At 48.9% G+C, this 17,655-nt stretch overlaps 1 protein-coding gene across 1 annotated transcript in view; it reads right to left on the bottom strand.

Annotated features, from left to right (window-relative positions):
- The window catches only part of DNAH9 (dynein axonemal heavy chain 9), an 85,295-nt gene extending 74,891 nt beyond the window's left edge, over positions 1-10,404 (bottom strand). The window contains exons 1-5 of the mRNA XM_053994992.1: positions 10,255-10,404; positions 9,817-9,978; positions 8,353-8,586; positions 2,252-2,512; positions 677-1,102 (exon numbers count right to left, since the gene is read on the bottom strand). Coding sequence (XP_053850967.1) covers positions 677-1,102; positions 2,252-2,512; positions 8,353-8,586; positions 9,817-9,978; positions 10,255-10,359 — 1,188 coding nt within the window. The 5' untranslated portion in view covers positions 10,360-10,404. The remainder of the gene's footprint in view (positions 1-676; positions 1,103-2,251; positions 2,513-8,352; positions 8,587-9,816; positions 9,979-10,254) is intronic.
- Positions 10,405-17,655: the final 7,251 nt, after the last annotated feature.

The following is a 17,655-nucleotide window of genomic DNA, read 5'->3' on the forward strand; positions in this document are numbered from 1 at the left end:
CTTGGAGACCTTTTCCACCCCTGCCATGGCAGGGACACCTCCCACTGTCCCAGGGTGTTCCCAGACCTGGCCTTGGGCACTGCCAGGGATCCAGGGGCAGCCACAGCTGGATCACCCTGTGCCAGGGCCTGCCCACCTTCACAGGAAACAATTTCTTCCCTTTAACTAACCTAAATTTCATCTCTTTCAGTTTGAAGCCATTCCCTGTGTCCTGTCCCTCCATCCCTTGTCCCCAGTCCCTCTCCAGCTCTCCTGGAGCTCCTTCAGGCCCTGCAAGGGGCTCTGAGGTTTCCCTGGAGCCTTCTCTTCTCCAGGTGAGCACCCCCAGCTCTCCCAGCCTGGCTCCAGAGGGGCTCCAGCCCTGGAGCAGCTCCATGGCCTCCTCTGGGCTCTCTGCAGCAGCTCCAGCTCCTCCCTGTGCTGGGCCCCAGCTCTGCAGGTGAGCTCTCACCTGAGCACAGGTGAGAATCCCCCTCCCCTCCCTGCTGCCCACCCAGCACAGGGCTGGATTTCGGGGCTGCCAGTGCAACAGGGGGGAGAGAAAACCCCACAACCCCCAAAGCTTTGGGTTCCCACCCCTGCTTTAGAACACCAGTACCGAGCAGCAGCTCTGCCTAAGCTGAGGATTCCCCCAGGCAGGGACAAAGCAGGACGGGTCCCCCCCACGGTCACTCACGGTGATTTTGGCCTTGACAGTGGCCAGCTTGTCCTGGGCTGCTGCCAGCTCAGCGTTGGCCCTGTCCAGGGCCTGCCTCTTGGGCTGCACCTCGCAGAACACGCGGTGGAAGCGCGCGATGTTCAGCACCCACGAGCACAGCCCGGCCGCCGCCGCCGACTTGGTGGCCACAAACTCGGGGTTGAACTTGGGGTCTTGCAGATAGGGCTGGAGGGCCCTGAGGCAGTTCTCATGGATGTTCTCCTTGTTGAACTTGATCAAGGAGTCCAGGAAGCTGTCTACCCTTGCCATGGCCACTCTGGCTGCTTTCCAGCTCCTGTCCTTGGGGATCTTCCCTCCCGGGGCCGTCAGCACCATCACGGCCGCCGTGACGTTGCTGACAGCAGAAGGAGGTGACCCAAAGGACCTCAGCTCCGTCAGATTGGTCTGAAAAGGGGAAAACAAGGTTGTTAGGTGAAAAATGAATGGGCTTTCTTTTCACTCTGCCACTAATAGAGTCAGGCTCCCAGGCTATCAATCTGATAAATTGGGCTCCTCTGGGCCCCAGCAGTGCTGCCTTTAGATCACTGCTCTGCATGTTTGCAGCACACCTGCTCCATTCCCTGCTCCTGACATCCCACCTGGGACCAGCACAGCACGCTGCTCCTCCCCAGGCTCCTGGGGGAGCAGGAGGTTTTATGCCCTCTCAGAAGATTGGGATAAATAAGAATGAAACCTACAGAAATAATGCTCAGGCCCTCTCAAACAACCTTCAGAGCTTCCCTTCATGCTGCCTCCTACCCAAGCTGAGATGCCAGTGCCGAATCCATCCTCTGATTCCCACATCCTGCAGCCCTCAGGGTTCAGGGAATGCAGCTGCTGAGAAAGCCCAGGCACCCTCACAGGGCAAGCAGCCAAACTGAACTGGAGGAACCAAAAGGGCATTTTTTGTCTCCAGCTCCTGACTTCCTACATTTTCAAACTCACTATCACACTATGCATGAACTGCAGACCAAAATAAATTGCAGGGGCATCTCTCAGGCACATCACAGAACCACAGAATTAACCAGCTTGGAAAAGACCTTTGAGATCATCAAGTCCAACCTGTGACCTAACACTGTGGCACTGAGTACCACATCACATGGGAACCCCTGGAGGACAAACCTTCCAAGGCACAGAAACTCCTCCCAAAACCAGTCTCCTGCAATCAGAGCAATGCTTATCTCCTGATCATACGTTTTCCCAGTGGCATCTTCCTCTGGACCAGCTTTGTCCGCTCCTCCCCATGGAAATGAGTGAAGAGGAACATGGTGCATCCTCTTGGGTGCTCCAGGTTCCACCAGGAACCCCAGAATCACAGAATTAACCAGGCTGGAAAAGACCTTTGAGATCATCAAGTCCAACCTGTGACCAAACACGGCCTTGTCAACTAAACCATGGCACTCAGTGCTACATCCATTCTCTTTTTTACACACTTTAGCACCAGCAGGGAGGAAGCTGGAGGAGGGACAATACGATGCACAAAACTTGGGCCATCAGATGACACAGCCCCTCTCTCCCAGCGAGGAGGAAAACCACTGGGAATCCTCACCCTACCTTGTTGAGGGTGTTGAGAGCAGCCTGGGCAGCTGCCAGGGCAGGCTCAGCCTTGGCCAGGTCCTCCTCACAGTCCTTCTGCTTCTGCTCCACCTCCTGGGTGATGAGGGCCACCTTCCGCTCCTCCTCGTCAGCCACCGCCTTCTTCCTGCTCACCTTCTCCGTCTCCACCCCCACCACCTGGATCAGCTTGTCAGCATCCTCGTTCTTCTGCTTCAGCTCCACCTCCTGGGCTGCCAGCTTGGCCTTCAGCTCATCCACCTGCAGGGCAGAGATGTGTGGGATCTGGGCTGCCCTGCCTGCCCCTCAGTGCCCAGCACAGCCCCACACCCAGCAGGACCCCAGGGCAGGGAGCGCCTGCCTGTCAGCAGAGTCCTGCTGACGCCTCCTGTCACCAGCTGACACAAGGAAAAACGACCCACCACTGTGGCAAGCACATTTCTCTCTCTCTCAGGATTTTTTTATTGAGGTGCACAGAGAGAAATGAAAGAGAAAACATTTTCTATTTCTGCTCCTTGTTCTTCTCTTGTGGAATGTGTTTGGAGAATTGTTTACCCAGAGTGAGTGCTTGGTTGGATCATGGTGGATTGTTTGGGCCTGAGAGCCAATCTGGGCTCTAGAGAACAGGGTCACGAGTTGTGAGTTAGTTAGATATGATAGTTAGAGAAAGTAGTATGTAGTATTTAGTATCCTCTTTTATATAGCATATTAATGTATTATAACATAGTGATAATAAAGCAATCATTCAGCCTTCTGAAATAGAGTTAGACATCATCATTCTTCCCATTGGGTTCGCTGACATCTAAAACACGCACCACAGCTTTGATCACGATGAAGAGACTCATTTATTTTCTCTGACTCCAGTCTTTTATAGTTCTCAAAAGATGCCAGTGGATTGGAGGGTGAATGTGCCACCTCTCCAACGACACTGGACAAACTACCTGTACATCAAATTTCTCTGCCTCTATGAAAGAATGCAAAACAATAGGTTGTTTACAGAAAGTTGTGTGGGAAAGTTCTCTACAAGAATGTAAACTCAGAAGGCTTTAGAAAACTCTTGAAAATCAGGGCGACAGCCTTCAGTTTGAGCTTTCATATTTCCCAGGCTCTGCACTGCACTGGGAAATAACTCTGAACTCCACATGAAGTGTCAGCCAGCTCTCCTCACAGCTCAGGCACACACAACAATCCTTTCCCAGCCCCACAACCAAGGACAGCGCTGCAGCTCCAGCCCCAAAAAGTGCAAACAGCAGGGAATGGAGGAGAGCAACATGGGAGGGTGGGACTGCATCACCTGGAGCTGGAATTGGGCAGTGAACCCCAGTGTGGAAATGGAGCAGAACTCATAAAAGTGTGAGAACTTGTGACTCTGAGTCCATCTTGGGTCCACCTTGGGTGTTCTTCCTAACATCATTTTTGTCGCTATGTCGTTTCGGACACGAAATCAATAACAGAAGCTTGGTAAGTTTAAAAGAGAAAAAGACTAAGTTTTATTTAAACATTTGGTATTTATAGAATTCTAAAGGTGACACTGGATTGGAGGATGGAATTACTACTTCTTTAACTATACTGGTCTAAAGATTAACTAATTATTTCTCTCTACCCACAGAGAAATATGTAAACTATTCTATTTACACATGAAATTGTGTGGGAACTCTGACTCTTAAACATGTAAACATTATTAGAAGGCTAAGGAAGTTTTATGAGAACTTTAAAACTTTCAAAAGAACTAGAAAAGAAAACTTAACGCTTTTAAAAATCAGGGCAACACATTTTCACCCCACAAAGATTGCATTTGGGATCTGCTGACAGGTCCAGAGCTCCGAGGGTCAAGGGGCTTTAAATGTGGTGTCAGATGAGCCTGAGAAGGGACATCCCCTTGAGCTGGCAGCCAGGAGGCCACCAGCATGGCCATGGTGGCAACTCCTCGCCCCCTGCTCACACACAGGAGCCCTCACCAGCATTTGCACGGCGGCAAGCTCACACAGGCTCTCAGCTGCAGACAGAAAACCTGTTAAAATCCCCATTTCAGTGAATTTAACCAGACTCTGGGCAGACCTCGGAGGCTTTCACTGCCTGATCTCAGGCTCATAGAGGTTCACTTGGAGCTCCTGGGGTACATCTTTCCCCACACAAAAATACTCACAGGAAGGGAAGCCAGCCACTGGTTCTGGCCATACCCATTTGGATACCAGAAGGGAGAGCACAACCTGCAATCCATGCACTGAAGCTGTTGACATTTGGCATTGGCTCCACGTGGAGAGCAGTTTTTCAGGACTCTCCACACGCCCTCCATCCATCACCATCCCCTGCTGCCTGCCTCTGTGGGACTGCTCTCCCCAGGACAAAGGCACAGCTGTAAATCCAGGCTCACATCATCCCTGCGTGTGACAAACCCAGCAGCAGCTCCTTGTTCAGCTCCAAGCCTCTGGGGGCTGCAGGAAATTGAAGCGGGCCCTGCTGATGGCTGATATGGCTGTGACCTTCTGCCCAGAAATCAGCCTTTGTGTGCTGGGTACACACACAGACGGCAGCTCCAGGGCTTTACACGGCCAGGACAAAACAAGCAGGGGATTAAAATCCACAGGCACTCAGCAGCAGCACAAAGAGCAGGTGTAAGCTCAGCCCTGGGGAACAGACAATGCCCTGCCAAGCACACGCAGCAGTGGAAGGGGAAATATTTTGTTGGGATTTTAAAAAAAGCAGGAACGCTGGAGAAGGACTGTTTGCAAGGGCCTGCAGTGACAGGACAAGGGGGATGATTTCACACTGAAGGAGGGCAGGGTTAGGTTGGCTATCAGGAAGGAATCCTTCTCTGTGAGGGTGGGCAGGCCCTGGCACAGGGTGCCCAGAGCAGCTGTGGCTGCTTCATCCCTGGCAGTGCCCAAGGCCAGGCTGGATGAGGTTTGGAGCAGCCTGGGATAGTGGGAGGTGTCCCTGCCATGGCAGGGGTGGGAAAGGATGATCTTTAAGATCCCTTCCATCCCAAAGAATTCTGTGATTCTGTGAGAAACCTGTGAGCAGCTTCCTGAGTGCAGAACAGTCTGATGAGCAATTAGTAATGCGAGGTGGAAAGGGAAAGAGCAAAGCAAATGAGAAATTCAAGGGTAATGTGCTGTGACTTCATCAGGGAAAGGAAGGGAGAAGCCCTTGCCTACCACCAGAACAGCATGAGAAAAATTACTGAAGAGAAGAAAACCTGGAGGGCAGGCTCCCAGAAGACTCATTTTATCTGATTGTCCCTGCCTAGTTTCAAGAACACAAAATACATCAAAAGGTCAGCGATTAATTGATAGCAACAGCCAGGCTCGAATCTGGAATCCAGTGATGCAATATTAACCACAGCCATCCTCAGAATTACTCAGCAATGGGTGCTGACCTCTCGGTGGCACACAGCACTCTGAAAAACAAATGACTCATCCCACACATCTTCCCAATCCATTATTTCCTAACGGGAAGGAGGCTTCAGCTTCCCTGAGTGCTGAGGATGCACTGTCTGCAGGGAGAGGTGGCTGTAAAACATTGCTGGAGGAGCAAAGTTGGTCAACAGCATCAAGGTGTCCAAATCTCCACAGGAAAGAAAAAAAAAAAAAAATGGGGTAGAGGGGACCACAGTGAGAGGAGGCAGAGAGGTTATTTTGAAATGGGGACAGCAAAGTAAGAAATACCTGCAGCTCCTGATACAACAGCCCCTCTGAGGCTACAGAAATACACAAACCTCAGCAGCAGCTCGTCATGGGCCCTGGAGAATGGCAGTGATGAGCACCAGCCCCCAGAGCTACGTCCCTGGTGATACCCAGGGATCAAAATCCCCCACCTTTATTTTGAAAATACCCCCCAGCACATCGCTCCCAAGCACAACCCGCAGGTGACAGCCTGAGTGAGGGAGAGGACTCTTCACTTCTAAGCCCCAAGACCGAGGATTTCCTCGGGTGAATGTAAAGTTCAGCCTTTTAAAGCCACGTTCAAGATAGAACATGCTGGTATGATTTCCAATACTGATAAATACCCACACTCTGCTTTCAAATCAACAGCAGTTTTGACTGTTGCGCACATCTGGTAATTTAGGTGTTTAATTTTAGGCCCCCAGTGCTAATTTTAGACTTGAATTTGACATGTTTTGTCCTCACTGCTCTGCATCTTAATCACCTGCTCAAGGAGGCACCTCTGAGCCCAGCCTCACTGCAACCAGACACCAGCATTGTGCTCTTTCATCCTTCTTGTGATTAGATTTTCCCATCCTTCCCATTGCCTCCAAATCCCCCACCACTGATCTGTGGCTCATCAGAGAACCCTGCCCACACAGCACCCACTGCAGAGAAGCCTGAAGGATACAGAAGGGTTCCCATGTGTCACAACAGACCCAGGGACTTGTTCTCAAAATATTCATTTCATATTAGCTGCTCCCCAAAAAAAAAAATAAACTAAATCCATTTTCTTCACCACTGGGGAATCCTGAAAAAACAGCAGCACCCCACAGGTCCATCAGAACGACTGCCTGCATGGGTGAGGTGAGGTTGTTGGAAAATATACCAAGTTTAAAATTTTTAATCTTATAATTTCAGTCAGGTTTGATCGCCTTTGTCCCTGGGGAAGGGAATTTATGTTTCTTTCCAAGGCATTGTTCCACCAGGCAAGGCCTGATGAATTTAACATCTTAACGGACTGGGACTAGCACAGAAGAGACACAAAAGATAACGACCATCAGCTCCAAACATCACCCCTGGCATGGTCTGAGACACCTGGTCTGGGAAAAGAGAAATAAGAATGAGAACCTAATTAGCATCGGAGGTAATGAGAACATAATTAGCATCTGAGGGGAAGAGATCTGGAACCAACAGGAAACCAAAAACTAAGAACTCCATAACTTGATATCAATGAACATTGAACCAATGGATCTCTATGGGTCTTGACTGCGTAAAGTTTGTGAAAAAACTGGTAAAATTCATGTGCCATAGAAGGATTTTCTCTGCACACCCAGGCTATGTGTGGATTAAATGATTTCTGTTACACATCCTGGCCAGAACCTAATAATGCCTCAATTCTCTAACTCTAAACACCTTGTTGGAGGGGTTTTTGTTTTTCCTGTAGTTTTGCTGACAAGCTGAGGTGCGTGCTGGGCAGTGAGGGCACGGCCTCGTGGCTCTGGTGGGTGCCACCAGTGCTCTCTGCTCCCCCTTCCCTCCAAAGGAGATGCTGAAACCTGCACAGGGGACGTGGCAGCGCCCACCCCTCTGTGGAGGAGGCTGTTTGAAGGGAGATGGAGATATCAGCACTGAGAGCACCAGCCCAGCCCATCCATCACCTCCAGGCAGGCTGTGTCCCCTTGAGCACAAGAGATGTGATTGATGCCCCCAGCACACCCCAGAGTAGCTGTGTGGACCTGCCAGTCCTTCCTTCTCATCCACCCCCCTGCATTCCTCTGGAGCAGCTCCAGGAGAGCCTCATTTGCCACTGGAGAAGCTTTGCGAGCAAACATTTGTAAGAGTTAATAGAATATGAAAAGGAGAGCAGAATGGGAGTGTAGCAACAGATGTAGAACAGCAGAGAGGGCTGGGAAACACCCAGAACAACTTCTAATCACTACCAGAGGAGAGTGCCAGCAGGAGTCTTTAGCTGGAGGATTTTGGGATGACTGATGTGCATTTCAGACATGTTTTAGCTTTCCTTAAAGATGGATGGCATAATGGAAGGAAAAATGAACAGCAGCCTCATTTTAACCGCGTGCACTCTTTTGTTTAAAAGAGTCTTGCTGAGGTTATTGTAGATTTCCTGGATGCAACTCCAAAAATCACTGTCATGTATTTTCTAAGCTCTTTTGTCACCACAGCTGAAATTTAACCATTAAAAGAGGATGGCAGAGCCAGCTGGATCCCAGTCTCATTTTACTTACCAAAAGCTTTCAGTTACCTCCCAAACAGCAGAGACTGGGCACACGCTTCTCCATTCTCCTTTCCAGTGCAGAGGATCACTGCTGCTCCTCCAGCAACCCAGCTCAAGCCAGACTAGAGCCAAGATCCAGCCCAAATTTCTTCCCTGTAAAGCTCTCCCCTCAAGCCAGACAAGAAAAACAAGGAAAACCAACCCCAAGGAGTCCTTACCTGGGCAGAAGTGCTCTTGAGCTTCTCGAGGCCGTTCTCCAGGCGCTCCATTTTTGCCTTTAAGTCCTTGTCCTTCTCCAGCAGCAGGTTCTGGTAGAGTTTGATTTGCTCCAGGAAGGACTTGGGGGTGGTGTAGTTGTAGCGGCGCTCGTTGCTGAGGTACAGCCGGGACACCTCGTTGACACTGATGTGCACGTGGGCCATGAATTTGCTTATAGAATCCTTGACTGAATCCTAAAGGTAAGATGGGAAGATGAGGAGAAACTGTTTTAAATAGAAAACTATATATAAACACAGGTCTGTGCTGAATATAAAGGAATTTGGTAACTTTTGATTCTGCTGCAGCACAATCCAGGGTGTAACACCTGAGCTGATCCCTTTTCAGTTATCTCTAAAATAACTTTGCTGCTCGTGTACTTTATACCTCTTTTTTTATATCTTTTTATCTCACACATTATCTTATTCCAAGCGATTTCTCTACAAAATAACAGCTCTTTTAAGTATAATTTTGGGCTTTTCTCCTGTACAAATGGGAAAAGTGCACACTCCTAAAAAGAGACATTGTAGGCTTTATTCTTCCTAAATCCTGCCTGGAAAAGCTAAATAAACAGAAACGAATCTCTATTCTAGTAGCAGATTGTCATCACTGAGAACTTGACCTATTTTTGCCCTTGAGATTTCCAGAGGCTCAGACACAAGTGGGGAGAGCAGCAGGTTATTTTCTGTGCAGGTTTGGGGCTGCCCTTGTACTGGCAGAGCCATCCTGTCCCTGGCAGTGCCATCAGCTCCCAGTGACACCTCAGCAGCTCCCAGTGACACTTCAGCAGCTCCCAGTAAGACATCCTCGGCTCCCAGTGACACAGGAGCGTGGTACCCATGGCTCTGCTGCCGAGGTCCATGGTCCTCTCCAAAAAGATGTGGAGTGTGCCTCAGTGATGGTTTGGTTGAGTTCAAAGCACTTCAGTGCCACCAGCGATGCCCCTCTGGACATCAGCAGTGCCACCTGGATGTGTTGGAGGCCAATCCATGTGGATATTCCCAGTTCAGTCAGAGAGAAAAAGAGAAAGATTTCTGCCAGGCTAAGCCTGGGAAGAAGTCCGAGAGCAATGTAAACAATCTGTTATCTTGCTTTCTGTTCATATTGTTTATAGATCTGTTCTACCACACTGACCTAAGCCCAGTGCACCAATCAGGTGAAATGTTTTTACTGTAAGAACAATGGAATTAATGTTCACGATGTTCTCCATAAAAGAGAGAACACCTGTCTAGTAGCCTGAGAAGAAGAGAATTTTTGAATAAACGCTCATTTTTACCTTCTGAAGATGGAGTCTCTTCATTCCCATCCCTGCCTCAACAGCGACAAACCCAACCCTCCCTGCGACGGCGTGAGGGACACGAGGCCGCTGCTGGCTGCGGCCAGCCCTGTCCCCAGCGTCCCCAGCAGGAGCTGTGCTGGCTGCTCACCTCCACGGTGTCCATGTCCCGCAGGAAGCGGAGGCTGACAGACTCCAGGGCCTCGCGGGGCCACGGCTGGAAGCAGTCCATGGTGGTGCAGCTGGCCAGCGCCGGGAAGCGGCGGCTGCGGAGGCGCAGCTTGGGGCCCACGGGGGACAGGCACAGAGCGACCTGCGGAGCAGGAGAGGGCACTGAGGGGCAGGGCAGGGAGAGCAGCACCTGCCCTGCAGCCCACCTCGGGCTCCACGACTGTAGAAGCTCTCAGTTCAGTCGAAGAGAGAGCAAGGAGAATTCTCTCAGGCTTCAGCCTGAGAAAGTTAAAAGAATGTTGCCCTGATTTTTAAAAGTGTTAAGTTTTCTTTTATGGTTCTTTTGAAAGTTTTAAAGTTCTCATAAAACTTCTTTAGCCTTCTGATAATGTTTACATATTTCTGCTGGAGTTCTCACGCACTGTTCATGTAAACAATGATTGCTTTGCATCCTTCTTTGTGGCAGGAGAGAATTGATGGACTGTTGGTTTGACCAGTGTGGTTGGAGAGGTGACAATTCCATCCTCCAATCCACTGTCACTTTTGGAATTCTGTATATTGTGAGGTCAGAAATAAAATTGGCTTTTTTTTCTCTCTTGAACTCACCAAGCTTCTGTGTGCTCATTTCGTGTCCAATAGCGACAAAAGAATGCAAACAATTATCTGTTTGTGCCCATGCAGAATGTGTTCTAGAGATTGTTTACCCAAGGTGATTGCTTGATTAGATTCTGGTGATGGTATTTAGATTCATTGACCAATTGGATCCACAGCTGTGTTGGGACTCTCAACAGAGAGAGTCACGGGTTTTCGAGCTCGTGAGAGCTCTTACTAGTGTAATATAACAGAATATACTATAAGATAATACAATAAAGCAATTGATCAGCTTTCTACAATCAATACTAATTATTACCCAGCTGAGGACCTGCAGCAGCGCATGACCCCTTTGATACCTTATGTTTTAGATTCTGTGCTGCTTTAGTGTGCAGTTCTGAGCTTCATTTGAAGTGCTGGTGAGCTCTCTGCACTGGGTTGGGAGCCTGTTGCAATGTATTTGCAGGGGTTAGGGCACAGTGTGCACAGCCAGCCTGCTTGAAGTTTGTCATCAAAGCCTCAGGAGTTTGTCAAGGCTATTGGAACATAAATTGTGCTAAATTAAGAAAGAAGAGGCTGAGAAACCGAATACCAAGACTGCAAGAACTGGGTAATAGAGGACTGTGAAACACCCGGGCTGTAAGCAATACTCTGAGAAATGCAGGCAGAAAACGAGTGAACAAGACAAAGACACCAATCAAGAAGTGTGTGCTTAGCAGTTTATAGACTCCATAAATATCTGTAAAATGTAAACAATAAATGGCCTCTGCTCAATCATATTGGTCAGCTGTTCAAGAGTCCTGGATTTTGTTCAGGAGTCCTGGATTACCACAACTGGAGGCAAAACAATTCCTTCTCCAGCTGGGGACCAAGGACAAATGATCCAAATCTCAGGCCCAAGAGCACAAACAACGTGGGCTGGAGAGAGAAAAACAAGAAGGATGGGACTTCATAACCTAAAGCTATAATTGGACAATTAACTCCAATATGCAAATGGCCCACAGATGGAAACTAAACTTTGTTTATGAAAATACGTCTTGAAGAGCTGTTTTTGCCTTGGTTCCCAGAAAAACCAAGATAGGATAGAGGCCTTGTACCCCCTGGAGCTCTGGAATTTTCTCTTTCTGGCTAGGGAAAAGGTAGGGAAAAGTACTGGAACTAGCTACTAATACAATAACAGGCTACAAATATGTGTGTAAAGAGCACAGAGAATCTATAAAAGGGAAAAGGCAAAAAATCGTTCAGCGCCAACCCCTCGTGCTCCATCTCACCTTCAGCTGCCGTCGAACTCGCTCGATGAAAAACCTCCAGCAGTTCTCCCTGGAATCCACCAGCCCCCGGCCTCTGACTTCATTCCTCACACTGCTGATGATGTTTTCCACCTCATCATCTGGGAAGAGATCCGGGATTTCCCCTAGGAGAGGAGGGCACGCGTGGGTTTGCACCTCAGGAGGTTGTTGTAGTCTCAGAGCAAAGGGAAGCTGCTGTTCCCCTCCTCAGGGGCTCGGGGAAGTCCCCTCCTCAGGTGAAACCCCTGCACCAGGTTCCCCTGGGCCCCAGAAGCAGCAAAGGGGCACAGAAGGTCATTCTGCTGAAAAATAAACATCTGTGAGAGCAAACTTCCTTATAAAACATAAGGGAAAGGAAGATAGAATAGAGTCAAAGCACAGAAAATCCAATTTCTTAGCTGTGCAATCAAACTAGATTAAAAAAAAATTCAAATCCCTAATATGCCATACGTATTATAAAATCATTGTAGTTTTGCAAATGCATTAATTACATGTAAAACTTTTGCAGCTGTTCAGGGCCATTTCTAGCAGTGGCCAAATAACTCCCAGCCCATCCAAACATTTCACAAGTTACAAATCTTGTAAAAACTTTTATAAGTTAATAGTTAAGCAGCTGATTGCCAAAAATGCAACCAACCAAATATCTTTTTTTTAGAGTTTCCTTAATTTATCACATATTCACTTCCTTTCTGGCTTCTGATTTGATGAAAATCATCATTATTGAGCCAGATACTTTCAATACGAGCACTAATCACTTCGGGAAATACACTAATCAGGAAAATCTGCTCATTCAGCAAAAAGATTTAAAGGTATATTTTGTTCTAGATAATGACAACAAGTGGGACACGTAAGAAAGACAATTTCCATTATCCCAGGTTGCTCCCAGCCCCATCCAGCCTGGCCCTGGACATTTCCAGGGATCCAGGGGCAGCCACAGCTGCTCTGGGCACCCTGTGCCAGGCCCTCAGCAGCCTCACAGGGAAGGATTGTCTCTGGTCCTGTCCCTCCATCCCTTGTCCCAGGTCACTCTCCAGCTCTCTTGGAACCCCTTTAGGCACTGCAAGAGTCTCTAAGGTCTCCCCAGAGCTTCTCTTCTCCAGGCTGAGGAACCTCAGCTCTCCTGAGGTTCAGCAGAGGTCTGTGCATTACACCACGGGTAGGAGTTGGTGGGAGCCCCTCCCCACAATCTGCAACAATCCCTGCCCTCGCTCCTGATGACAAAACCATCACAGCTGATTCAGAGGGAAGAGCTTCAGAGCTTGTTTGTGCTGAAGCCATCTGGCCACCAATTTACAGCCACACGTGTCGCCTCTGGAGCTACTCACCAACGGTTGTGCTGCTGATTCCTCACCTCTCCCCATCCCTGTGGGACCTGACCCAGCTGGCACCTTCCCCATCCAACTCACAAACAAGGCAGGCAGTGGCAGGGATCTGCCAGGGAAAATGGGGACATGCCCACTCCAGGTGTCCTCCCATGGTCCTGGTGACACAGCCTGCACCCCCAGGTGCTCGGGAACTGCAGCACACCTGGCACAGGGATGTTCATCCTCACACACCTGTGCCACGTTCTGCAAGCACTGGCATGGACACCGACTGCCCTGCAGTGCTTTGGGTGAGCAGCACCTCAAAAACCTGAATGCATCTGGAACAACAACAGGGAAAAGCCTGGAATGGGATAAGCAGCCAGGTGACACAAGGTCACCCTGTGGCTTTGCCTCATCCTCCAGCTCACAGATGCTCCACTCAAATCTTGTATCCAGAAACAACCTTAATTTCTGAGGCGGATGCACGAGATCCACAGATGAAACTCCTCACCCTTGGCTCTGCCCCCAGCTGCAACACCCCAGCAGACACATCCCTTAACAACTCTCTGCAGAATCCCATGAGATATGGAAAAACGGGTGCAAGACATGAGGGAAAGACAAGAAATCTCCCAGCTGATGGAGTGTCCCTCCTCAGGGAGGCCTTGGCATGGTTTTTACTCCAGAGCTCAACCTCATACTGTATTCACTAGGAAATGTAACTACCAGCACATTTCATCATTGCCCCTTTGTCTATTCCAGACTTCCAGGTGCTGCCAGGAGCAGAACTCCCCAGGAGAGGGGAAAGCAGAGCCTGAGGGTGTCGCCCTGATTATCAAGAGTTTTCTAAAGCCTTCTGAGTTTACATTCTTGTAGAGAACTTTCCCACACAACTTTCTGTAAACAACCTATTGTTTTGCATTCTTTCATAGAGGCAGAGAAATTTGATGTACAGGTAGTTTGTCCAGTGTCGTTGGAGAGGTGGCACGTTCACCCTCCAATCCACTGGCACCTTTTGAGAACTATAAAAGATTGGAGTCAAAGAAAATAAATTAATCTCTTCATCGTGACCAAGGCTGTGGTACGTCGTTTTTTCCTTGTGTCACCTGGTGACACTGAGGGCTGTACCTGATGCCAAGAAGTCGTTGACCAGCACCAGGAACTGCTCATCTGCCACCTGCGCGTCGCTCAGCAGGAACACGGAGCCCACGCTCTTCAGCCCGGCCTTCAGGTACAGGTTTGCCATGTCTGCCTGCAGGTGGGACACCAGGAGGGCTTAGATGGTGCAAAGCATGGGCCAGGCATAGAAATGGGATCATTCAGAACCTGCCCTGAGAACAGCAGCACAGCTCAGGGCTGGCACTCAGGGCACTGCCAGGAGAGCCCAGGTGTGGCTGCAGCCCTGGGCAGACACACTCCAGCGAGGCATTTGCTCCTCTCCACAGCAGCATGGTGTCTCTGGGGTGTTTCTGTATCTCATTTAGGTTAAAAGAGCCCTCTAAGGACATCACATCCAGCTGTTCCCCCAGAGTGGCCAACGCCACCACCAACCCATGTCCCCAAGTGCCACATCCACATGGCTTATAAATGGGGTGGGCATTTCACCACCTCCCTGGGCAGCTGTGCCAGGGCTGGATGGCACTTTCAGTGAAGAAATATTCCCCAATATCCACCCTGAGCCTGCCCTGGCCCAGCCTGAGGCCGTTCCCTCTCCTCCTGTCCCTGTTCCCTGGGAGCAGAGCCCGACCCCCCCGGCTGTCCCCTCCTGTCAGGAGCTGTGCCGAGCCACAAGGTCCCCCCTGAGCCTCCTTTTCTCCAGGCTGAGCCCCTTCCCAGCTCCCTCAGCCCCTCCAGACCATTCCCCAGCTCCATCCCTTCCCTGGACACGCTCCAGCCCCTCCTTGTCCTTCCTGTCCTGAGCTGTCCCCAGCCCTGGAGGTGCCCCAGCAGTGCCAGCACAGGGGACGGGCGCTGCCCTGGCCCTGCTGCCACCCCCAGGTGGCCTTGACCTCTTGCCCACCTGGGCACACCTGTGCTCAGGGCCATCCTCCCCCATTCCCTCTCCCAACACACAACAATCCTTCAGGCCAAGCTCTGCTCTTTTTTTCCCTTCCCCTCCATTTCAAGTCCCCCACCTTGAGGTCAGGGACGCCGTAGCCTTTCCTCAGGGTGATCTGGAAGACCTCCAGGGAGCTGAGGAAGGCAGCCAGGCGGGTCAGGCTCTGCTTCCCAGTGCCTCCCACGCCGACCAGGAGCGCGTTCCCCCGCGGCGCCTCCAGGATGCGGCTGATGCGGCAGCTGCGCCGAGGCATACAAAACCTCTCATTAACAAGAGCATTCTGCCATTTCTCTGCCCACTGCTTTTCAATACATATTTTATTTGCTAGGAAATTGTGTTCTGAGCTGGGTGAAGAATGGCAGTCTCGGAGATGTGGCAGCAATCAATGCCCATCTCTGCTGAGACCTGTCCAGAGGATGGTGGCAATTCAAATTGTGCCCATTTTTTTTCCACCTGCCAAGTCCTGCTGGACAGAACAATGTTTAAGTGTGACTTAACAATGTTAAGTCCTTGGGTGTCTTTGCAGGCAGTGCAAGGAGAAAAGGTGTTACATTGACATACAAAAACCGAGGGTAAAATTCAAGGCTCTGACCCCCCTCCCCAGAAAAGCCCCTCTTCTCCAGGCTTTGGGATTCATGCACAGGTGAGGAGCCCTGCTGAGCAGTACAGAACATTCACACCTGGCTGGAATGGCACAAACCTGCCTGGAAAATCTCTGTTCCTTTTATCCACACCACCACTATGTAAGAGTGAGATTTTCTCACTCTTACAATGATCTTGCTGTTATTTCCCAGGTCTGCTCACCTGAGAGTCCTGTGGTGAACTCTGTCTGCCTCCCTTTTGTTCTCTTTAAGCAAATGCTGACACCCCCACGTGTTCCCCACTAGGTGAGGGGGGTCCAGAGGATCCCACCTGTGGAACCCTCACTGTGTCTGAAACACAGCACCATTCCTTTATTCAGCTCCCTTCACTATTTTCCTAGATTAATCAAATTATTTTTCATTTAAGACTGTGAGAAACACTGCCCTGCTTTATTACAACTCCAGTATTCTATAATCTATGCACAGACTCTGACTGATTTTTATATAATTTAATAATTTCTGTGAAATTACTTTCATAAAAGCAATCCAGACTGCGAGGAGAGCTTTAGCATTCCTGCTCAGAATTACCCAGACCAGCTCTGCCCCTGGTCCCTGCCTTGATGAGCTCCCCAGGGCTCCGTGCTGTGACACAGCCCTGGATGAGGTGACTGACAGGTATCCCCCATGGCCCTACACACATTAAGTCATCAGATGTCTTTTTTCCTTCTTTTTTTTTCTCCCAGCTGAAAATCTTCAGCAAATTCAAGCTGACATTCAGAAGCTGTTTGAGATGGAAGAAGTTGTGTATTTCAGCCAAAAGCAATTTCCAAATGCAGTGAATGAGATTCACTCAGCTCCAGTGAAATTGTGAAGTGGTGCTGGATGCTCAAATCTTGCTTTCCTCATTATTCTCAGTGCCGTGTTTTGCAAATTCCAATTGCAAATCCCGATTTATGTAAAGTGCAAGAGCAGCACAGGGTCAATATTCCTGTTAGCATTCTGCAGGCAATGCAAGCAGAAACACTCATGGACAGCAGATTTCAGGAAAAATCTGCCCCAGCCCAGTGGTCAACAACACAGTTTGGGAGCATTTGGAACAGACAAATTTGTGTGTGTGTGTACATACACACACACATATAAATATATATATACATACAAATACATTTACATATATACATACACATATGCTACCCTGATTTTTAAAAGTGTTAAGTTTTCTTTTATAGTTCTTTTGAAAGTTTTGAAGTTCTCTAAAACTTCTTTAGCCTTCTGATAATGTTTACATATTTCTACTGGAGTTTTCTCACACTGCTCATGTAAACAATGATTGTTTTGCATCCTTCTTTGTGGAGGGAGAGAACTGATGCACTGTTGGTTTGACCAGTGTGATTGGAGAGGTGGAAATTTCATCCTCCAATCCTCTGTCACTTTTGGAATTGTATATATTGTGAGGGCAGAAATAAATTCGGCTCTTTTTTCTCTCTTGAACTCACCAAGCTTCTGTGTGCTCATTTTGTGTCCAATAGCGACACACATACATATATACTTGTATATATATACACATTTGTGTATATATATATATATATTTATTTATTTGTATATATTCATATATTCATATATTTGTATTTTTATATATATGTATGTAAATGCTACTCCTCTATATATACAGATATATAAGAGGCTGCCAGGTCCAGTGAGAATTAAAACCACCCACCCTGGCTGCAGCAGGTCAAGGGCTTCCTTCAAGCTTAGAGTCCCAAATCTGCACCTCCTGGGACAAGGTTTCTGTACAAATTCAAGCTCTGATTGCCAGGGCAGCTCCATCTCCTGGAGCCACCTAAGGCCAGCTCTGCATCCCAGTACCCAGAGTGACTCTGGCTCTGCTGGGATTCCCCCAGGCTGTGTGTGAGAGCTGGAAGTCCCCCCTGAAAGCATGTAAACAGCTTCATAATAATCAGCAGGAGGCTTATTTTTATATAGTCCCACATGTCCAATTTC

Source organism: Vidua macroura, chromosome 19, assembly GCF_024509145.1.
Source record: "Vidua macroura isolate BioBank_ID:100142 chromosome 19, ASM2450914v1, whole genome shotgun sequence".
Classification (NCBI taxonomy): Eukaryota; Metazoa; Chordata; class Aves; order Passeriformes; family Viduidae; genus Vidua; species Vidua macroura.